The sequence below is a fragment of the Pogona vitticeps genome, chromosome W (genome assembly GCF_051106095.1).
Source record: "Pogona vitticeps strain Pit_001003342236 chromosome W, PviZW2.1, whole genome shotgun sequence".
NCBI classification, from domain to species: Eukaryota; Metazoa; Chordata; class Lepidosauria; order Squamata; family Agamidae; genus Pogona; species Pogona vitticeps.
The window spans coordinates 1,843,079-1,867,558 of NC_135798.1; the positions used below are offsets into that span (position 1 = coordinate 1,843,079).

At 42.7% G+C, this 24,480-nt stretch overlaps 2 protein-coding genes across 2 annotated transcripts in view; both read right to left on the bottom strand.

Moving 5' to 3' along the window:
* LOC144582989 (uncharacterized) overlaps positions 1-21,513 on the bottom strand; it is a 54,875-nt gene extending 33,362 nt beyond the window's left edge. The window contains exon 1 of the mRNA XM_078382351.1: positions 21,435-21,513. The gene's annotated coding sequence lies outside the window, so the exon portion shown is untranslated. The remainder of the gene's footprint in view (positions 1-21,434) is intronic.
* LOC144583067 (uncharacterized) lies at positions 1-23,533 on the bottom strand. The gene is made up of 3 exons (XM_078382345.1): positions 23,479-23,533; positions 21,435-21,512; positions 1-4,532 (listed from the first exon to the last, which is right to left on the bottom strand). Exon 3 carries the CDS (start codon positions 4,326-4,328, stop codon positions 1,428-1,430), a length of 2,901 nt encoding a protein of 966 aa, XP_078238471.1. The 5' UTR covers positions 4,329-4,532; positions 21,435-21,512; positions 23,479-23,533; the 3' UTR covers positions 1-1,427.
* Between the last annotated feature and the right edge of the window lie 947 nt (positions 23,534-24,480).

The window sequence follows — 24,480 nt, forward strand, 5'->3', positions numbered from 1 at the left end:
AACTAATAACTTAATATAATTAAAGAGAAAAAAAAGAATTATACAATACAACAATAAACTCAATACATCAATAAAACATGTAAACAACAGTATCAAACTTAATAATAATTAAGATAAGTAATCAAAAATAATAAACAATAAAAACAAAAATAATAATAACATAATAAAATAAAATAATAAAAATATTAATCACAAAAACTAAATAATTAACCCCCACAAATAATAACTGGGAAAAAACATTAATAACAATGAAACAATTACAATAGGCATCAATTATAGTTATATCCAAATTAGAGAAATTCCATAAAATTCAAATTATACAGTTTAAATAAATATAATATTGAAATTTAAAATATGCATTTACTTCAAATGGATTAAACAAAAAATAGAATGGGGCAAGCTAATGACAATAAACAAAGTAAAACAAAATAAGACAAAAAGCAACAAAATTAATATAGTGAAAAAGCAGAGAAAATAAACCCAAGCTTCTCCCCCCATATAATTAGTCCTGTCTTGCAGCACCCTAACAGCAGGTCTTATTTTCCTCAGAGTGGTTGTTGGGTATGAGTTCAAATTCATGGGGGCAACAACCCCTACCCAGACAGTCAGAGGTAGAGCTTGATATAGCATTGCAAGGAGGGAGAACAGGAAGAGAGCCACTGAAGACATGATACCTGTGCTGGCTCTCTCGGCGTTATAGGGTCGAAAGGGGAATTCCTTTCAGGGTCTGCTGCTGTAAACTGGGCTTCTCTGGCCATAAATAATAGGAAAGAGTCACAGTTCCATCTGGCTCTCCAAGAGGCCCTGAGAGAGAACACAGCCAGCCAGATTTCACAGGCTTCAGTTAGTCTCTCAGTCTCTCAGATTCCTAAGCACAGGCTCACCCAACTCCTTCCAACGGCGTCCACGGCCTCCAGGGCTCTAGCTCTCGAACCGGCAGGCTCTTCTAGACCCTTCCACGCTGGGCCTTAGTCTCCCAAGGCCCCCAGCGCCAGGCCCACCAAGCACGATGGTTTTCCAAGGGCTTAAGCTCTTCCAGCCCCCTCAGAACGAAAGGCAAGCTCTTCCAACCCCCGCAGCCACAGCACAAGCTCCCGGGACGGCAAACTCTGCCTCGCTGACAAGCCAGGCCAAGGTCAGGTCTTCCCCTCCGCCTCCTCCAGCTCTCTCGGCAACCTCCGAGCAGTCCCAGAAAGGCAGGAACCAGAAGAGAAGCTCAGGAACCAGGAGAGAAACTCAGAAAACAGAAAGAGATTATAAGCTAAAAATAAACTGAGTTGGCTAAATGAAGTAAAAATAAGATAGGTGAAGTGAAAATAAAATGAGTGAAGCAGAAAGCAACCAAAAAGAGAAAAGGGAAAGAAAAGACTAGACCGAAGTGGTGGAGAGAAAACACTCCTACCAGCGATCGGTCCGCCATATTGCATTTAAAACCTTGTATTTAAATTCCGACTAAAGCTCTTTCCACATTCCATGTATTTATGTGGTTTCTCCCCCGTGTGGGTCCTTTGATGTCTCCTAAGGTCACCATTCCAACTAAAGCTCTTTCCACATTCCATGCATTTATGTGGTTTCTCCCCAGTGTGGGTCCTTTGATGTCTCCTAAGCTGACCACTCTGACTAAAGCTCTTTCCACATTCCATGCATTTATGTGGTTTCTCCCCAGTGTGGGTCCTTTGATGTACCCTAAGATGACTATTGTGACTAAAGCTCTTTCCACATTCCATGCATTTATGTGGTTTCTCCCCAGTGTGGGTCCTTTGATGTAATCTAAGGTCACCATTCCGACTAAAGGTCTTTCCACATTCCATGCATTTATGTGGTTTCTCCCCAGTGTGGGTCCTTTGATGTAATCTAAGGTCACCATTCCGACTAAAGCTCTTTCCACATTCCATGCATTTATGTGGTTTCTCCCCAGTGTGGGTCCTTTGATGTACCCTAAGATGACCACTCTGACTAAAGCTCTTTCCACATTCCATGCATTTATGTGGTTTCTCCCGAGTGTGGGTCCTTTGATGTCTCCTAAGCTGACCACTCTGACCAAAGCTCTTTCCACATTCCATGCATTTATGTGGTTTCTCCCCAGTGTGGGTCCTTTGATGTACCCTAAGATGACTATTGTGACTAAAGCTCTTTCCACATTCCATGCATTTATGTGGTTTCTCCCCAGTGTGGGTCCTTTGATGTACCCTAAGATGACTATTGTGACTAAAGCTCTTTCCACATTCTATGCATTTATGTAGTTTCTCCCCAGTGTGGGTCCTTTGATGTCTACTCAGGTCACCACTCTGACTAAAGCTCTTTCCACATTCCATGCATTTATGTGGTTTCTCCCCAGTGTGGGTCCTTTGATGTACCCTAAGATGACCACTCTGACTAAAGCTCTTTCCACATTCCATGCATTTATGTGGTTTCTCCCGAGTGTGGGTCCTTTGATGTGTCCTAAGCTGACCACTCTGACCAAAGCTCTTTCCACATTCCATGCATTTATGTGGTTTCTCCCCAGTGTGGGTCCTTTGATGTACCCTAAGATGACTATTGTGACTAAAGCTCTTTCCACATTCCATGCATTTATGTGGTTTCTCCCCAGTGTGGGTCCTTTGATGTAATCTAAGGTCACCATTCCGACTAAAGGTCTTTCCACATTCCATGCATTTATGTGGTTTCTCCCCAGTGTGGGTCCTTTGATGTAATCTAAGGTCACCATTCCGACTAAAGCTCTTTCCACATTCCATGCATTTATGTGGTTTCTCCCCAGTGTGGGTCCTTTGATGTACCCTAAGATGACCACTCTGACTAAAGCTCTTTCCACATTCCATGCATTTATGTGGTTTCTCCCCAGTGTGGGTCCTTTGATGTACCCTAAGATGACTATTGTGACTAAAGCTCTTTCCACATTCCATGCATTTATGTGGTTTCTCCCCAGTGTGGGTCCTTTGATGTAATCTAAGATGACTATTGTGACTAAAGCTCTTTCCACATTCCATGCATTTATGTGGTTTCTCCCCAGTGTGGGTCCTTTGATGTCTCCTAAGCTGACCATTCTCACCAAAGCTCTTTCCACATTCCATGCATTTATGTGGTTTCTCCCTAGTGTGGGTCCTTTGATGTAATCTAAGGTCACCATTCCGACTAAAGCTCTTTCCACATTCCATGCATTTATGTGGTTTCTCCCCAGTGTGGGTCCTTTGATGTAATCTAAGGTCACCATTCCGACTAAAGCTCTTTCCACATTCCATGCATTTATGTGGTTTCTCCCCAGTGTGGGTCCTTTGATGTACCCTAAGATGACCACTCTGATTAAAGCTCTTTCCACATTCCATGCATTTATGTGGTTTCTCCCCAGTGTGGGTCCTTTGATGTAATCTAAGTTCACCATTCTGACTAAAGCTCTTTCCACATTCCATGCATTTATGTGGTTTCTCCCCAGTGTGGGTCCTTTGATGTACCCTAAGATGACTATTGTGACTAAAGCTCTTTCCACATTCCATGCATTTATGTGGTTTCTCCCCAGTGTGGGTCCTTTGATGTCTCCTAAGCTGACCATTCTCACCAAAGCTCTTTCCACATTCCATGCATTTATGTGGTTTCTCCCCAGTGTGGGTCCTTTGATGTCTCCTAAGATGACCACTCTGATTAAAGCTCTTTCCACATCCCATGCATTTATGTGGTTTCTCCCCAGTGTGGGTCCTTTGATGTACCCTAAGATGTCCACTCTGACTAAAGCTCTTTCCACATCCCATGCATTTATGTGGTTTCTCCCCAGTGTGGGTCCTTTGATGTAACCTAAGATCACCATTGCAACTAAAGCTCTTTCCACATTCCATGCATTTATGTGGTTTCTCCCCAGTGTGGGTCCTTTGATGTAACTTAAGGTTACCACTCTGACTAAAGCTCTTCCCACATTCCAAGCATTTATGTGGTTTCTCCCCAGTGTGGGTCCTTTGATGTAACCTAAGATGACCACTCTGACTAAAGCTCTTTCCACATTCCATGCATTTATGTGGTTTCTCCCCAGTGTGGGTCCTTTGATGTACCCTAAGATGACCACTCTGACTAAAGCTCTTTCCACATTCCATGCATTTATGTGGTTTCTCCCCAGTGTGGGTCCTTTGATGTAATCTAAGGTCACCATGCCAACTAAAGCTCTTTCCACATTCCATGCCTTTATGTGGTTTCTCCCCAGTGTGGGTCCTTTGATGTCTCCCAAGCTGACCATTCTCACAAAAGCTCTTTCCACATTCCATGCCTTTGTACCGTTTCTTCCCTGTGTGAGTTTGATGTGAACGCAGATTTCTTATCCTGCTGAAACTGTTTTCACATTCCATGTTTTTGTATGATTTCTCCCCAGGGTGAGTTCTTTAATCTGAACTAGCAGCAGTGGTCTGAAGCTGTCTTCACACTTCAGGAGTTTAAGCCATTTCTCTTTTAGCTCATGGGTTTTTCCAAGCTTTTCTTCCTGGCTTCACACTTGACTCTTTTCAGGGCCAGAAGAAGTGGCTCTCAATTTTTCTGGCCATCGAGTTTGTTACCTGATAGAGAACAAAGAAGATATGTTGAGAATGCAGCACAGAGCAGAAACTAACTGGAGGTCAAACCAAAGAGCTTGCTCTGTCTTTGACTCCTTTGAAAGGCATATGTCTCCTGAAGGCTTTACAGGCAACATTTGAAAAATTAGCCGTATTGTGCAAACAGCATGGACTCACCTTGCCTGAACTGATACTTCCAAAGGGACAGGGATGGGAAAATATATTGTAGTTGATTAATATTAACCACTATCTGAAATAATATTAATCATGGGCCATCAAGTCAATTCTGACTGATGGCAGCCCTTTTGGGGGGGGGGTTTCTAGGTAGAGAATACTCAAAAGTCGTTCCCCGTTTCCTGCTTCTGGTACCTTGCAGTTTCCCAAAGGCCACACAGGCTGACCTTACCCATGGGAGACACAGCAGTGAACCTCTGATTCTGGAACCAAATATTTAAACCACAGAACTATCCAACCAGCTTACTCAGAAATACAAGGAGAGGGTTTGATTAGAATTGAGGTTTTACAGCAAAAGTTCCATGGTTTACTTCCAAATTTCCTCCACAGTACAGTACAGTGGTGCCTTGCTTAACGGGTGCCCCGTTTAATGACGAAATCGCATAGCAATTAACTTTTTGTGATCGCTTTGCAATGTTCCCTATGGGGAAAAATCACTTTGTGATGATCAATGCGACAACCCCAGACCTACTGGGATATGCCACAGTTTAACTAAGCTGCCACCAACCATTCCCTATAAGAAGTCACACAGACCAGGGATGGATTTTTAACAAAACAAAGAAATAAGGTTTATTTAAACAACACACAGGGAAAATAAAATGATCAAGTGAATAAGATACAGTAACGTGGCTTAGTCTCAATCATACATACACCAGTTTGGTTCACACAGAACGCATTTAACTAAAGCACAGACCCTGAACCTATCAGTTCTGGCTAACCCTACAGACACCTGAACCTATCAGGTTGGTACTGACTGACACACAGTAGTACCCTGTCTGACACACAGACTCCCACACCAGCTTCTTCTCTCAGCTTCTCCTCCAGCTTCTCCACACAAGCTCCACATATATATACAGTACAGCCCCTCCTCCTGATGTCCCGCCTTCCACTCCCCATAGGATGGAACTTTCCCTCCAAACCCATGACAGACAGGTAACATCAGTGCTGTATGTAACAATCGGTACCCTGTTTCGCTTACCGATCATTGCAAAGTGATGATTTTTTACCAGCTGATCGGTGGTTCCAAAATGACCGCCACGTAAAAAAAAATGGCCACCCACTGTTTTCTGGGATGGATTCCTCGCTTACCGGGCAGCAAAAATGGCTGCCGTATGGAGGATTTTAGCCCGTAGGAATGCATTGAAGGGGTTTCAATGCATTCATATGGGCTTTTTAATATCACATAGCGACGAAATCGCTTTGCAGTGAGTTTTGCTGCACCGATTATCATCGCTATGTGAGGCACCACTGTACTTAATTTAAAGGCATTGCAAGTCCATAAATGTATTGAAAATGGTGAACCCATGAAAGGAGAAAGTGAAGGAAGAGTTGGAAAACCTGAATTAATAAAAAAGCCACTGTTGGCTCACATTTAGCTTGCGATCTACAACAATTCCAACATCCCTCTCACTCGTAATTTTGCTGAGCCAAGTATCCCCCATCTTGTAATTGAGCAATTGGTTTCTTTTTCCAAGGTGCAGGACTTTGCACTTACCTGTGGCCAGGTAGGATCATGCCAAAAAGAGGGAGGAATATTATTAAATATAACGGTTGACAGAGTAGCGGAATCCAGCTGAACACCAAAGTATGATAGCCAAATAAGATCTTCACTGAGATTATGAATACACCAGGCACAAGGATAGTGTTGATACAGTGGGGTCTCTACTTAAGAACGTCTCTACTTAAGAACAATCCAACTTAAGAACAGCTCCATTTGCTAAATTTTGCTTCTACTTGAGAACAGAAATCCAAGATAAGAACAGGGAAAAAAAAAACCTTTCCTGCTCTTTTTTTAACCTTAGGTCATCTTAGGTTAAAAAAAAAATCTCCCCCTAGTGGTAGAGTATGTATTAACCAGCTTTGCATTAGTTCCTATGGAAACTAATGCTTCAATGTACGAACGCACCTCTACATAACAAAAAAAAAAAACAGCCAGAACGGATTAATTGGTTTTCAGTCCATTCCTATGGGAAATTTTGCTTCAACTTAAGAACGTTTCAACTTAAGAACACCATTCCAAAACGGATTAAGTTCTTCAGTAGAGGTTCCACTGTAGTTTCTATGGACGGAAAAGAGCAGATACGGATTAAATGGTTTTCAATGCAGATTCAACATAAGAACTTTTCAACTTGAGAACCACCTTCCAATACGGATTAAGTTCTTAAGTAGAGACCCCACTGTAGTAGATATTCTATTATGAACAATATATACAGGCAAGTTTTCAGTTCCAAAATAATGCACAGTAGTTTTCACAGAGTTTTAGTGCATATATCATTTAAATAAGTTCAGTAGTTGAATACCATAAGTTCCTTCCAGCTTGCCAGAGTTCCTTCTCTTATCAAGCACGTAGACACAGCTTCCACCAGGATTCTCAGCAACAGGAACAATACGATTCTTCTCTACAGTTTCTCCAACAGTATCACCAGCAACAATCCACAACAACCCACAGATTGTGTGTCCTAGTGCTGCTAATTTTATCCTAGTATTGTCCAATCCTACGTTTATATTCACAGCTGTAACAATCACCTCAGCTGTGTATATTCAAGCTTTGCTTTACTTTACACTTCTGATTCTGACAATACTTATGGTCATTTTACAAACTTGATTTAACAATTCTATTCAGGTTGTTTCCCCAACCTGACAATGGTGAGGGTTTTTGGGCTAGGTTTTTTTTTTAAAGGAAAATAGTTAAAGTTTGAGGATTTGTTACTATTGGGTGTTGCTTTGCTAGGGTATGTCCTCAGAGTATGGGACCAAATGGAGATGTGATGCTAAAATGGAATGGTTTAAAGTCTTGATAAATAAAGATAAATGTTAAGGGATGAAGAGGAAGATAGGTTAAACCCTACCAAGGATGAAAGAAGATATAATATTACAATATACAAAAATATATGATATATATGAAAGAAGGTATAATATTACAACCCCTTCATGGATTGCTGCCTTGTTGTGGCAAAGAGGCTTGAGTAACTCAGGGAAGCTACGGGCTATGCCGTGCAGGGACACCCAAGACAGACAAGTCATAGTGGAGAGTTCTGACTAAACACAATCCATAGAGTATGAATTGGCAAGCCACTCCGGTATCTTTACCAAGAATACCCATGAACAGAAACAAAAGGTTAAAAGATATGATGCTGGAAGATGGGCCCCTTAAGTTGGAAAGTGTCCAACATGTTACTGAGGAAGAGCAGAGGACAAGTACAAGTAGCTCCAGAGCCAAAGCCGAAAGGACGCTCAGCTGTGGACGTGCCTGGAAGTGAAAGGAAAGTCTGACGCTGCAAAGAAAAATACTGCATAGGAACCTGGAATGTAAGATCTACGAACCTTGGTAAGCTGGATGCAGTCAAACACGAGACGGCAAGAATAAACATTGACATCCTGGCAGTAAGTGAACAAATGTGGACAGGAATGGGCGAATTCAGTTTAGACTATTATCATATCTACTTCTGTGGGCAAGAATCCTCTAGAAAACATGGAGTAGCCCTCATAGTCAACAAAAGAGTGGGAAAAGCTATACTGGGATATAATGTCAAAATGATATAATGATTTAAATACGAATTCAAGGCAGACCTTTCAACATCACAGTCATCCAGGTTTATGCACCAACCACCAATGCTGAGGAGACTGAAATTTTATGAAGATTTACAACACCTTCTAGAACTGACACCAAAGAAAGATGTTCTTCTCACTATAGAGGGAGATAGGGAAAGTTACAGAAAATTGAATGCAGACTTCCAGAGAATAGCAAGGAGAGACAAGAGGGCCTTCTTTTTTAAAAAAATATTTTTTATTTTATCACACTATAGACATACAAACCTAACAGAGATCACACAAAACAAGCAAAAGTAATAAATACAAACACACACACACACACACAGAGAGAGAGAGAGAGAGAGAGAGAGAGAGAGAGAGAGACAAAACAAAACAACAAAACCCCACATATAGGCAGGGTGGAGGCATTTCATACAATATTATCCATTATATAAATCTGACTGCATCAACCTTATTGCTCTTAAAAATTTGCTTGAGATGTGAGTCATCCTAAAGTTATAGTAATTCTAATGATTGATTTTTAAGATAATTCCTCTTACATCCTTGGCTAACCAATTATGTCTCAGAATATCAATATTTTACTATCATGAGAAATCCGCATTTCAGCAAAGATAAAAAACACCACAAAATATATTTATCTAATATTGGCTACTTAATCATATTATAATTCATATGTGCTTAATATCTCCATGTTAATGCTTTATACTATAATTAAGTAATCTCTAGTACTATGTTCACTCTAATATACATCTATACATACATGTATTTCATATCAGTATTTCATATATCATCATCAATTTCATATATTTTCAAATATCATCATCAGTCTTTCAAAAAGTAGGGATATTAAATGTCTCTCACCTGATATATTCAATCATGTTACAGTTTGTATATATTTTGTTTCTCAGACTACGTGCCTTAGACTCAACAGTTTCTAATGTTATATTCATCATAGACATTTCAGATTACATAATTGGAAATTCTTAATTGCCATTTGACTCCAAACATAGTAGAAATTACTTGCAATATATAAATCACATCCATTTTGTGTACATATGTGTGCCCCTCAAATTTATAATTTGGTTTTTATAATCATCAAATAACATTCACCCTTTTATATTTTATAAATCTTAACTCCATTGCACGGCCAGGAATTCCAAATCACTTATAACATAATAAATCTAAGGTTACATTCTTATAATTCATATTATGTTTCTCTAAGTAAAAGCTTTACAGTCTAATCTTGTGTTCATCATAGATATTTCAGATTATATAGATAAAAATTCTCAAATCCATAATTTCTATTGTTATATTCATCGGGTAACGTTCCTCCTTTTTTAGTTTATAAATCTTAACTCTATACACAGGCCAGGTATTCCAGATCTCTTATGGAATTATTAACCTAAAGTTAAATTGCATCTTAAAGTGTACCATAAAGTCCACAATTTCTAATATTATAGTCATCATAAATATTTCAGATTGTATAATTAATAATTCTTAATTGTTTATCTCCAAACATAATCAAAATTACTTTGTTGTTATATTCATCAATTAATATTTCCCCTTTTATTTATAACATTATAAACCTAAAATTAGATCGGCTCCTTTTTTACTATTTTTGAAATGCCATCTATGGAACCCTATTAGGCTATTTTCTCTCTCATTTGGTGGGCTCATCATGTTCTGCCTTTGAAGCCAAGCAATGTCTGATCTGTAATCATTTTGTTTCCCTTTCAGCCTTGCCTTTTTGCTTCTTTGTTTTGCAAATTCACCCATCGAGTTAGGACACATCTCTTTTTCACCCACCTGGACCTCTTTCTCACAATACAAATCAGTTTTCCTAACCTCCTTTTTAAAGATTTTACCCTCCTTTTTAAAAACAAATAAAGTCACTCTTTCTTCTGCTGCTATAGTGGGCTGATCTGCTTCTGTTTCAGTACGCTGTTCTGACGAAAATTCCCAAAGCTCTGTCGTTTCCTTCATATCTGAAAGCACAGTCTGGAGTTCAAAAAACTGAATTTCAAAATGATTCAGAATGTTCCTTTGTAAGTTCTGAAAGGCATTTATTATGTCTTCTGTTAAATCCATCGTGGTTGCAAAGTAGATGAACAAAGAAGCTTTGTAATTTCGAGATATGCTTGTTTGCCGCTTCCAAGGTTACACTATCTTCTTTGAAATCAGCCGCTTAAGTTTATTTTGTACTTACAGAGGCGATGTTGAAACCAATTAGTCCTTGTTAATGCAGTCATTCGTAAATCTTCATGCTTCCTTCCTGTCGTGGAGCTTCACAGCTAGGACGACATTAGACAATGGCGTTGATGGAATCCTTTGTCTGAAGGAGTGATCTGAGAGGTGGTTGCTTTCCACCCCCCAGAAGATCTCTGCTCTCCTGCGACTCAGGGTGGGCTTCTCCTAGCCTTCCCTGCCCTCCAATTTCTTGGGGAGAGTCTGGATTCACAGCATGCAGCAGAAATCTGGAGAGTCCAGATTCCTTGCTGCCTCGCTGTTTGTAGCTCCACCCCCCTCTCATCACAAGAGGGCCTTCTTAAATGAACAGTGCATAGAAATAGTGGAAAACAATAGAAAAGGAAAAAACAGATCTGTTTAGGAAAATTGGAGATATTAAAGGAACATTTTGTGCAAAGATGGACATGGTAGGATTGTTCTCCTTGCAGTCCAGGGGACTCTCAAGTGCCTCCTCCAGCATCACAATTCAAAAACATCAATTCTTCGGCGGGCAGCTTTCTTTATGGTCCAGCTCTCACTTCCATACATCACTATAGGAAAAACCTTGGATTCGTATTGACATCTGTCATTTTTGTGATTATATCCCATTACAGCTTTTCCCACTCTTTTGTTGACTATGAGGGCTACTTCATTCCTTCTACTGGATTCTTGCCCACAATAGTAGACATGATAATTTGCCCATTCCCGTCCATTTTAGTTCACTGACACCTAGGATGTCAATGTTTATTCTTGCCATCTTGTGTTTGACTACATCCAGCTTTCCAAGATCTTACATTCCAGACCTGTCCGTCTTGGGTGTCCCTGCACGGCATAGCCCATAGCTTCCCTGAGTTACTCAAGCCCCTTCGCCACGAAAAGGCAGCAATCCGTGAAGGGGGCAGCAATCCGTGAAGGGGCTCCCTCTCTTAATGCAGCCTTAATAGCATTGGCCTTTTTTGCAGCCACATCACACTGCTGGCTTGTGCCCCAAGATGATTCCAAGGTCCTTCTCGCTCCTAGTACTGCTGAGCAAGTTATCCCCCGTCTTGTAACGGTGTGAAATAGTATGGGAAACCATGGAACCCAGAGACACTCCAGCGGCCAAGAGGTCAAGGGGTAGAGCAGGAGTCCCAGCACTATTACCATTCACAGAGCAACATCCCACAAGGGGAAATCCCAGAAGATGACAGTCCGACAGTCCACCGCTACTCTCCCAAACCCAAGGCAAAGGTCAGGGCTGTTTTTTAGCAAGTGTGGATGGCAGGGAGCAGAAAAGAGGGTGTCCTGGGTAGACCATCTTCACTGCTCCCAGTCCTGCTGTCAATATTCAAGCTACCCTTTCCTATGGGGAACCTGGCAAATTTTTCCACTGCTGGCAACACATTGGACCTTTTTTTTTTAAATCGTGGCCACAGAAGCACAATATCCCACATTCCTATTGTCAGGTTATATAAAATAAGCCAAATAAAACAGAACCTGAATTTTACAACCATGAACACTCAGCACAGAGATCTATGACAGAAAGTGCTCGACAAGAACACCGGAATAAACAACTTAAGAGTGAAGATGATGTCAGGTCTCGGACCACCAACTGGACAGTGTGGGATAGTCTATATGGCCACTGGGTCATGACTTCTTTCTCTTGGCTCATGGAGAGGGTTGTGGACTTTTACGCCGTTGCTGCTGTACATAAATGGCAATAGACTTAGTTGCTAGAAGTCTAGTCTCTCTGCCTGATTTTCTTGACCGCTGGGACTGGAACAAGGAGCTTTGGCAACAGGCGCTGCTAAAAAAATGTGCCACTCTGATATAAGCACTACTGAGGCTGATGAACAGCTCTGGAGGTCTCCAAACTTACACACCAGGCTGGAATTCCACAGTTTATTACTGTTACTATTATTATTTTTGTTGTTGTTATTGTTACCTTAATATATACACCGCATTTCTCCCAAGAAGGGACCCAAAGCAGCTCGGAACATTAAGTCACACAGTTAAAAACACTGTAAGTTAAATATTAGAATACAAATTATTGGACGAAATTGGCAATTATAGCCCCATCGCCAATGTTTCTTTCATGAGCAAAGTGGTCGAGAGGGTGGTGGCTGATCAGCTTCAGGCTCACTTGGATGAAACAGACGCCCTGGATCCATTCCAGTCAGGCTTCAGGCCGCACCACGGTACAGAGACGGCATTGGTCACCCTGTACGATGACCTGTTGAGGGAGGCCGACAGGGATAAAATGTCTCTGCTGGTCCTCCTCGACATCTCAGTGGCCTTTGATACCGTTGACCACACTATCCTCCTGGGGAGGCTCTCCGAGTTGGGAATTGGTGGCCTGGCATTGGCCTGGCTCCGTTCCTTCTTGGGGGACCGTCCCCAGAGAGTGCAGCTTGGGGAGAGGGTCTCGGCCCCGTGGAGCCTCAATTGTGGGGTTCCACAGGGGTCGATTATCTCCCCAATGCTGTTTAACATCTATATGAGGCCACTGGGAGGGGTCATCAGGGGTCTGTGGGGCTTCATGTCATCAATATGCCGATGACACCCAGCTCTACATCTCCTTTTCACCAACTGCAGGTAATGCCGTCCTGTCCCTTCAGCGCTGCCTTGGGACCATACTGAAATGGATGCAGGAAAATGGGCTGAGGCTGAATCCGGACAAGATGGAGGTTCTGAGGGTGGGTGGCCCCGTGGTTGGCGGCTTGGGTGATTCTCTCATGTTTGGGGGGTTGACGCTGGCCGTGAAGAGTGGGGTCCGCAGCCTGGGCGTACATCTGGACCCGACACTCACCATGGAAACGCAGGTGGCATCGGTACTCCACACTGTCTTTTTTCAACTATGGTGGATTGCCCGGCTGTGGCCCTATCTCGACATGGGGGCACTCACTACCTTGGTGCATGCGCTCCTAATCTCAAGATTAGACCACTGTAATGCGCTTTACATGGGGCTGCCTTTGAGGCTGATGTGGAAACTTCAGGTGGTGCAGAATGCGGCGGCCAGACTCCTCACTGGAGTGAGAAAATACCAACATATTTCTCCAACTCTGGCCACATTGCATTGGCTGCCCATTCGTTTCCGCGTCGACTTCAAAGTCTTAATGCTTACTTACAAGGTCCTAAATGGTTTAGGACCTCAATATTTGGCGGAATGCCTGCTCCCACCAAGGTCTACGCGGATCATCCGTATGAGTCAGGAGGTGAGGCTGAGGAGCCTGACACTGAGAGAGGCCTGGAAGGAAAAGACACGAAACTGGGCCTTCTCGGTGGTGGCTTCTCGCCTCTGGAACAACCTCCCTTCAGCCTTCCCTATGCTGGGAATGTTTAAAACCCAATTAAAAACATGGTTGTACATCCAGGCCTTCCCTCCAGTCAATACAGTGGTGCCTCGAAACAAAAAAGAATTGAAAGGATTAAAAGTGAAAGGTCAAGTCTACAAACTCCAGGCCTTTGCGGATGATTTAGTTATCATATTGGAAGAACCATTGGATTCAATAGAGGACCTGATGACAACGTTAAGAATTTTTGGTGACATGGCAGGAATGAGAATAAACCAAAAGAAGACTAAATTACTTACCAAAAACATGAGAGAACATGAAAGACAAGAGCTAATAGAGAAGACGAACTTTCATGAGGAGAAGAAAATTCGATATTTAGGAATACAAATTACAAAAAAGACAAGTACATTATTCAAAGATAACTACATGAAACTAATGAAGGAGATACAGAACAATTTGGAGAAATGGGACAAATTACAACTATCGTTGTTGGGAAGAATTGCAGCAATTAAAATGACTATTTTACCAAAAATCCTATTCTTATTTCAGTCAATCCCTATAATATTAAAACAGTCATTTTTCAAAGAATTTAATAAGATAATCATGAGATTTATATGGCAAGGTAAAAAACCAAGAATTAAAATTAAGGCAATGCAAGATGCTAAGCAGAGGGGTGGCTTTGGTCTTCCTGACTGGGTTCTGTATTATAGAGCTTGTATTCTAGATTGGATAAAAGAATGGATAACTCTAGAAAATGATAGATTACTTAGCTTGGAGGGACATGATTTGCAATTAGGCTGGCATGCCTATTTATGGTATAAAAAGGACAAAGAACAAAAATTTTTTAATTCACATATGATAAGAAGAGCTTTACTGGGAATGTGGAGAAAAATTGTACAACAAATTTATTACAAAATACCTGCATGGGTGTCACCGTTAGAGGCCTTTATCCAACCCAGTCTTATGACAAAAACAAACTTTTTAAAATATCAAGATCTATTAAAAAAGGATGGTGAACTAAAGTCTAAAGAAGAGCTAGAGTCACAGAATATATATATAGAGTGGTGGCCTAGAGCACAGCTAGAATCTAGATATACAAAAGATAAAATAGAAGGCTTCTACTTAGAGCAAACGATTTTTGACAAACTTTTATTAGGTTCAAAAGAACAAACTGTTAAGAAAATGTATAATTATATGTTGGAAATTAAGATGCAAGATGAAATGGTTAAGGAATGTATGATTAAGTGGGCACAAAATATAGGGCATAACATTGATATTGATCAATGGCTGAAAATATGGCAAAATAATATAAAGCTTACAAGATCGGTGAACTTTAAAGAGAATATATATAAGATGTTTTATAGATGGCACATGACCCCAGAAAAATTGTCAAAGATGTATACAGATGTATCAAATAAGTGTTGGAAATGTGAATCACAAGTGGGAAGCTATTATCATATGTGGTGGTCATGTGGAGTAGCGAAACAATATTGGAAAAGAGTACATGTAATGTTGGAACAAATATTGCTCTGTAAAGTGCCATTAACCCCAGAACTGTTTTTATTGAGTATGATACCTGAAAATATAGATAAGTCAAAGAATTATATAGTTATATACATAGTTACGGCAGCTAGAATTTTATATGCTAAAAATTGGAAAAGATCAATGGTACCGAAACAAGAAGATCTTATTGAAAAGATACGGGAAATAGCCGAAATGGACATTTTATCAGAAGTTATGAAGGACTATCCCTTGCAAAAGGCAACAGAAAGATGGGATCTATTTAACAAGTGGACTGAATCAACAGGCAGCTTGTGAACAGTACATATTGAAAGGAGAACTGAATCTAGAAGGCAGAAAAGAGTAAATAGAATAATTTAAAATCTTGATATGGCAATAGGTACAGAATGGATGAAAGTATGTTATTGTCTCCCCTCTTCCTCATCAATCCCAATTCCCTTTTCCTTTTTGTTATCCCTTATAAAAAATAAAAATACAAAAAAAAAAAAAAATACAGTGGTGCCTCGAACAGCGATGTTAATCCGTTCCGCAAAAAACATCACTATTGAATTTCTTTGCTATTCAAAACATGGTTTCCCATTGAAATGCATTGAAAGCTGGCTAATCCATTCCAATAGGAACGAATTGCCGTCGCTAATGGAAAATCTCCATAGGAAAGCTCGCTATTCAAAACACGGTTCCCCAATTGAAATGCATTGAAACCTATTCAGTGCATCTCAACACGGAAAAAAAAATCAACAACAAATTAAATAAGGATCAGAACAAGGTCAAATTGGGTTAACAAAGGATTTAATAAGTGCACTTTACGATCTCAAACATTTCAAACTGGAAACCTTAATTTTAAACCGTTTAAGAAATAGCGAACACAAACTGTGGTTCCTCCATTGAAATGCATTGAAACCATTCGATAATCACCCATAGGAAAAATGGCTAATCAAAGCGAAAAAATGCCCTGAAAACCACATCACTATTCGTTTTTTTCATTAATAGAGGTGCTCGCTATTCGAGGCACCACTGTACCTGATTTCTTTTCTATTCCTTCTTATTTTATTCTCACTCTATTTTATTGTAACTGTATCAAATGATTATGTAATGTTCTTGTGTTTTATTGTTTTATCCTATACTGTAAGCCGCCTAGAGTGGTTGAGTAGACCAGATAGGCGGGGTATAAATCAAATAAATCAAATAAATAAATAAATAAAAATTAAAAATTAAACAATATATGATTTAAAATATAATTAAAATATTAAAACAGGAAAAAAATAATATTATCTGCTTAAATGGGGTGCAGGGATTCATAATTGTTAAAAGCCTGCCTGAAGAGATGGGTCTTTAGCTTTTTTCGGAAGCATAAACAGGGAAGGTCCCTTTCCTGATGTCCCGAGGGAGAGCGTGCCATGGCCTGAGGGCTGCCACCGAGAAGGCCCTCCTCTCCCATGTCCCCATCAGCTGTCCTTGGCCTGGCAATGGGGCTGAGAGGAGGACCCCCTCTGCTGATCTTAATCCCCGAGATGGCGCATATAGGGAGATACCGTCCTTCAGGGAGCCTGGGCCCAAGCTGTTGCATTACTTAAAAGGAAACAGATCCTTAAATTAAATTTCCTATTCTGGATGTTACCAATAAAGATTACTGGCATGTAGTTAAAAGAATGGCAAGTGATGATTAACCCCTCTGACCAAAGTGGTTGAGACATTTTCCATAAATTCTTAAATGGGTGTATAAAAGATTGGATGAAACGGATACAAGATAGCAATCAAATAGGGAAGCTGGTGGGAGAAGGGAGGATTTCATGACTAAAAATAGTTCAGTTAGGAAAATGGGCAAAAGAATGGAAAAGGAAGAAAGTAGAAAAAATGTGAAATTTGAGGGAACTATTGAAAAAAAAGACTGAAGTTAGAAGCAATGAAAAATAGAAAGGAGATCGTAAGTGAAATGTGCAAACCGAGAGAAGAGGCAGAATATAAACCCCCAGGTGTTAAAAGGAAGACATGGTTAAAGAATCTGAAGGGAAAGATTGGAGTAAAACATGGAATATTTATTTTATTATTCATTTATGTATTTATTTATTGAACTTCTATGCCACCCATCTAGACATAGTCTACTCTGAGCGGCTCACAGAACACAAAGTAAATATATTAGCAGTTAACAACACATACTGTAGATACTAATTTAAGATGGAGAGAATAAAAAGAAATTTAAATAGTGCCCAGAGGGAAGGCCTGTCTGAATAACCAGGTCTTCAGTTGGTTTTTAAAAATGCCCAGCGAGGGGGCCAAAGGGATCTCTGATGGCAAGCTGTTCCAAAGTCGAGGGGCCACTGCCAAGAAGGCCTGGTGTCTCGTCCTTTCTTTCTGGTCCTCCCTTGGCGTTAGGCTCCTCAGGCGCCCCTCCTGACTAGAACGGGTGACACGAGTAGAGCTAGGTGGGAGGAGGTCTCCGGCCAAGTATCGAGGTCCTAAACCATTTAGGGCTTTGTATGTAATCATTAACACTTTGAAACCAACGTGGAACCGAACGGGCAACCAGTGCAAGGCGGCCAGGGTGGGAGTGATGTGTTGGTGTTTCCTCACCCCACTAAGAAGTCTGGCCACCGCATTCCGTGCCATTCGGAGTTTCCGCATCAATCTCAAAGGTAGCCACACGTAGAGAGCATTACAGTGGTCTAATCTCAACATAAAGATAGGGACGCAGCTGGGTAATCTGTCAAAGATGAAAATAGGTGGAGCGGACCACAGACGCCACCTGTGTTTCCATGGTGAGCGCCTGGTCCAGATAGATCCCCAAGCTGCGAATCTCACTCTTCGCAGTAATAACAGAATTATGAAGCATAAGGGTAAAAGAAAATTGCTATAGAGTAAAATGGAGATGGCACTTAATTCCGGTGGCATTGAATATATTAAATAATAATGCATCATCTCTGTGCTGGAGGTGTTTTATAGGAGATTAGGGAAAAAACTCGATTGAATCCATGATTGCCTTATTGAATATGGTTAATAACCAAGGGAAGAAAGAAGAAAAGGAATTAGCTATTAAATGGTGCCTATGGCAAGGCTCATCTTTGCAAGGAACAGGAAAAGCGATTATCAAATTAACCTTGAGGAACGGTATAGAAAAATGTGGAATGTGGCCATTGATGACAATGGACCAGTGAAATAAAAATTAGGAGATGGATACTGGAAACTAGTAAGAGCCATGTGCTTTTGGAGAGAAACAGGGTGCTAAAAATGCAAAAATAACCATCATCCTAACCCTAACTCTAACCTAGTCCCTAAGGGAAAGGTGGCAAGAGGTGGAGAAAGGTGGACGTGAGTAATGTGGGTTAATTTGAGCTGATGGGATGGTGTGTATTGTCATTTGTATCCTCTATTTTCTCTTTGTGATTTTCTTTTCAATAATGGAGGTCCATCGGATCCTATACTCTCTGTCTCTGTGAATCTTTCACCCCTTGATCCGACACTGGGATTCAAAATGGAAACATTTTCCATAGATGTCCTCTCCTTATGACCAAAGACCATCATCCTCAAACATTATTTCAATGATGTTTCTGCAAGAGATTCAATAAGTTCTGGGGAAATGATGGACAAAGATCTTGGCAATTTTTTTTTAAATGTGGGAACCTTGGAAGAGTAATCCTCAACCCACATTTATGTATGTACGTTTGTATGTGTGTATATCTGTGTGTGTGTGTATGTACGTGCTCCATCTATCACTTGCTTAAAGTGGCACCTTCTCTAAAATCCATGCCTGGGGCCCGATAAATGCACAAACGCCCGCACCCGCACCCTGCAATCTTCCCACCTCTTGTTTCTTTCCAGAGGCTGTGCAAAGCTTCCCTCTTCCCTGTGAGAACCTCCCGGCAGGAGCCCTTCTCGAGGAAGAGACCGCACGCCTCCCTCCTCTTTGGGTCTCCGGCTTTCCCTTCTCTTCCTCTCAAGGGCAGCTGAGGCTCCACACCTGGCCAGGGGAGACCCTGCCTTGGTCCTCGCAGGAAGAAGCCAAAGAGAGACAGGAAGAAGGTTGGCGGGCATTCTCCTAGGACAGCATCAATCCTGCAAAAACTGTAACTGTAACTGTCTTTCCCTCTCCAAAAATCCAGACATGCAGGAGTGAACTCTTCACTTCACCCTCTTGGATCCCAAAAGAGGAAAGGAGAAATTCCAGGGAGGCCTCCTGCTAGACTGTCCAGGGTTGGAATCTCACCAACAGCACCTGCTCTTGGTGACCACAGGGTTGAGCCAAGCAGGACTGGGAACCAAAAGAAAAACACTCTGCACATGTTCAGAGAGGCTCTGCTGTAGACAGTAAAACTGGGACTCACGCAACCCGGGTTGAAACCCCCACATAGCCAGGAATCTCACAGTGTGTGCTTGCTTTCACAAACCAGAGGCCTCCAAAACTGGGTTGGTTGGGAGTTACTTAATCGACGACAGAATGAAGTCGACAGGACAGACTCACAGCATATGGGGATTTCATGTCACCGTTTGGATACTGTGATGAGATGTGTTTTTGAAGTTATAATATGCTACAGTAATGGGTTTTGTAGTTATGAGTTTAGCAATAGAGAATCCATTTTGAATTAATAAAACGGTCTGTGCTGGAAAAGTACTAGTAGCAGTTTTCATCTCTGCGTTGCCAAGCTTATCACAGGCCGCAGAGAAGAAGGACATTCGTAGCCATAATATTCCAACCTGGATCTTGTGAGAAACTGAGGCAGAGACTAGCACCGTTTCCTCTATCCTGATTGGTGGGTTACGTCAGGAAGAAGGAGGAGGGGTAATATCTTGTAAGTTGTAAAAATGGAGTCTTACAGAGAGAAAGCACATGGATTTTGGATATGGACATGAACATTGGAAATGGGATGTATGCCTGATATGTAAAATGGATACCTTACATGTCATATGGATGGATTACTCATGGATTACTGTTCCTTTGGAGAAGGACTTTACCCTTTATGGATTTACCTGTTTCTGATGGACTATGGAATCCTTGGACTGAGGAAGAATGTAGTTTATTTTTTAACTTAGAGGAGAGGCCTAGCCTTTCTGTTTGCTTAGAGTTTTTATTTGATAGCAGGGTTTTGATAGGAGTTCTGATACTTATGAATGGAAATGTTCTTTCTATCATCTATGCTTTTACAATAAACTAATTTTTCTTTATTTTTCTAATAAATGTGTTTTTGCTTAAGAATTAGAAGTCTGGTCTTTTGAGCAGAATAGTTTCATATTGTTACCTAGCTACCAGATAATTGGCCATACGTTACCATAATTGAGTCATTTATTTGCTTAATTACAAGCTACTTTTTTTTAAGTTCCTTTTTCATAGGGGACAGACTTAAAGAAAGAAGTCCAGTTTCACAGCCTGACTGAGACTGACTCACTCAGTTCATGAAGGGGTGAAATGGATTATAACTTTTCTCTGTTCCTGGCGTTGCTAGCCTTCTAGGAGACAACAATAGCTCACAGATACTGTCATGAGGTCAAAATTTGTTAACTGAAAGAGTTAGCACGGCAGGTGCAACTAGTCAAGAAAACTGGGAAGTCATCCTGTATCAGCAGATGATGGAAGTTGTAAGAGAACGATGTGATGTAATTTGTCGGGGGCTGATGTGGATATAAACGAGGAGGAAGACATGCACCATTTGCTTCGGTTTGAGAGCTTATGCTATCCTGAACTCAACTGCTCTGAGAGCTCCCATTTCCTCAGAGACAGAGAGGCTGCTAGTTGGTCTCACTCTCTCTCTGTCTGTATGTTTGGAAATAGATGAGTGAAAGGAACTATTTGTTTGAGACTCTTGTTCCACCAGGACTGAAGAACTTGGGGCAGAACGCTTCAAAACCTGTCATTTCACACCATCTCAGTCTCCTTTGCACTCTCACGCCCCATCTCGGTGGCCCCTCTGGCCCTCACCAGGCACCATGGAAGGTCGGGTAGAAGGCGCCCTCCAAACGCTCCCGATGGTTCCAGCGACTGGGCTAAAATTCTCTGAAATACTGATCTAAGCTTTACAATGTCTTGCATCCTGCTAATCATAGAGTTATCATTTAATAAATAAACAAACACAATGTCGCATCTGATCTCAAAGAATGAAAGAGATCTTACCTGCTTTAAGGGAGGCTTTGGATTTCTCCTTTCGTCCAGAGAAAAGTCGGGAGAGCATCAGCTGAACCTCACCCCGTCCTTGGGAGAAAAGGAAAAAAAAACCCAAATCATTCTGGAGGCTTCTCGGATGGACAAAACTAAAAGCTTTCCCTTAGCACAGAAGCTAACAATCTGGCAATCTGGAGAATACAATTCTTTTAAATAATATCCTCTGGTTTATGAATGTGGGGGGGGGGGATTGTGTGCTTCTATGCCCATGATTCCAAAAGCCAGGAAATAGCCCAAAAATGCTGCACAATCTCATGCCCTCCTTGCCAGCTGGAAAAAGGAGGCCGAGCCAGACAGAGCAAAGGGCGGCTGAGGGGTGGCCACACCCAAGGCAGCCGCCCAGAGGGTCTAACAGCAGGGGGTCCCCCCCAACCTTGGGCTTCCTGATGTTCTTGGACTTCCACTCCCAGAAATCCTGGCCTGGAGAGGCGGAAGTGAAGGCTTCTGGGAGTTGCAGTCCGAGAACCTCTGGAGGCCTGAAGTTGGGGACCCCTGGACTCTGCGGGAGACCCTCTTCTGCTCTTTGCCCTTCACAGCCCTGACCATGGCTTTGCGTCTGGGGGAGGAGTGGTCACTTGACGAAAAGGGGAGTCAGATTCTGGGATGTTCCCTCGCGTGGTATCGCTCTGTGAACGGCAGGGGTGCTGGGGGGGATGGACTCTTGTTCAACCCCCCCGGACCCTCAGCCTGTGGAGTGTTTCAGGTTTCCATTAATTCCCCGCACTATTTCACAGAGGAACGAAAACCCGGAAAGATGTTATGCATAATAATGTGGTGGTCCGGCACCCCTCGTGTGATGATGACACTCAACTTCCGTCTGCCTTTTAAGACCTTCCAGGGGAACCTTCGCTCAGCCTCTCAGCCCCCAAGGTCTGGCCATCCAGCCGACCACCATCCCTTGCGCCAACGAAAACAGTAAGACATAAAGAAGCGAAGAGGAGAAAGGCAGGAGAAAAGTAATTTTGAATGAATGCATGAAAGAATGAATGAATTCTAAGGTAATTAAGAATCTAATGACTGAATTTCCTGCCTCTAAGAAAGTCCCTTCCTGGAAACCAAGAGGAGATTCAGAGAATTTCCTGGGAATATTGTTAACCCAAAATGAGCAGCAGCAAACCTCACACCAGACTCCACACACACACGGACACACACACACAGTTTTCCCAGGGTAGGAAACGGGCAGCCGCTCTCTCCCCCCCCAGGGGCTCTGCTGGCCCCCCAATTGTTCTGGGTGGGAAGAAGGGGGTGGGGGCGCTGAGGGTCTGGGTTCGGGTCAGGGCCTGATTCCTCAGCCTGGAACTTTCCTCCCTTGCAGGGGCATCAGCATCCGCCTTGGCTGCCAGATGGTCCACATAGAACATCATCATCATCCTCCACATCCCTCCCTCCCTCTGAGCCGACCCCCTCTCTTCTCCCCCCTCCAAGCCCCATTTACCTGGGCCCCCTCCTATCCCCCCCACTCCCTCCCCCTTGCGACCCCCTCCCCCATCTCCACCCCCCCCCAAAAGGCCCCCCAATTCCCACTTGGGGCTTTCGAGGAACTCCCCCCCTAAGTTTTCAACAAAAGGGGTTTCCTGGGGGGGGTCACGGCTGGAGAAGGTCCTGTGGGGGGGGAGGAGAAAGGGAAAACAAGCACAACGGGGGGGGGGAGAGCTGAGCCTGAGAGGACCCGGGTGCCTTGCTGGGAAGGGGGGGCTCGGAGTATCTGGATCTCGCCCCCCCCCGCCCTGACTTCCCGCCTCTCTTTCCATAGATACACAAACACACACAAGCCCCACTGAAGATTCCCTCTCTCTCTCTCTCTCTCACAGACACACACACACACACACACACACAAAGAGCCCCCCACACACACACACACAAAGAGGGCCCGGGTGCCCCGAGGAGTGGGTATTTTTCTCCTTTTGGTGGGGAATATCTTTCTAGGGCCTCCCCCACCCCCACCCCCACCGCTTTCTCCCCCCCCGAAAAATAAAGGCCCCCAAATCGCCCCCACCTCCGTCCGGATCCTGAAGCGCCAAAGAAACAGCGAGAGAGGAAAAAAAGGGGGGAGAAAGAGGGAGGAAGGGGCACGGCCTCCACTTCCGGTTCCTGTGGTGGGCGAAACAGCACCGGAAGCAGCCCCACTCCCACTCCCTCTACAGCTTTAGTCGCTCTGCGTTCTCCGCCTTCCTTTCCCTCCCAACCAATCGCCGCTGAGAAGAGCAGGACGTGGGAGGTTGATGGGGAGGGAGGGAGAACGTAGAGCTACTAAAGTGAGAGAGGAGGAAGGGGGGCGGCTGCTTCCGGCCCTGCTTCCCCACCGGAAATGGAAGCTGTGCCCCTTCCCCCCTTTTCCCTCTTTTTCTTCCGTCCTCTTTCCCGCGCAGACTTTCCCGGCGGAGGATCCGGGCGGTGGTGGGTCTTTGGGGGAGGGGAGGGGAGGGGGAGGGGAGGGGAGGGGGGTTTCCTTAGAAAGATATTCCCCCCAAAAGGGAGAAAAATACCCCCCGCCCCCCCACCTCAAATCCCCCCCCCCACACACACTTGTATCTGTTTCATCCAATTTTTTATAAACCCATTTAGGATTTTCTGCAGAATTTCTCAAGCAATCTGCTTAGAGGGAAGATTGTTGGATTTAATAATCCTTGTGACAAACCCAGACCTACTGGGATATGCCACAGTTTCACTAAGCTGCCACCAACCATTCCCTGTAAGGAGTCACACAGACCAGGAATGGATTTTTAACAAATAAAAGAACAAGGTTTATTTAAATAACACACAGGGAAAATAAAATGATCAAGTGAATAAGATACAGTAACGTGGCTTAGTCTCAATCATACATGCATACAGTTTGGTTCACACAGAACACCTTTAAATAAAGCACAGACCCTGAACCTATCAGTTCTGGCTAACCATACAGACACCTGAACCTATCAGGTTGGTACTGACTGACACACAGTAGTACCCTGTCTGACACACAGACTCCCACACCAGCTTCTTCTCTCAGCCCTCTTCC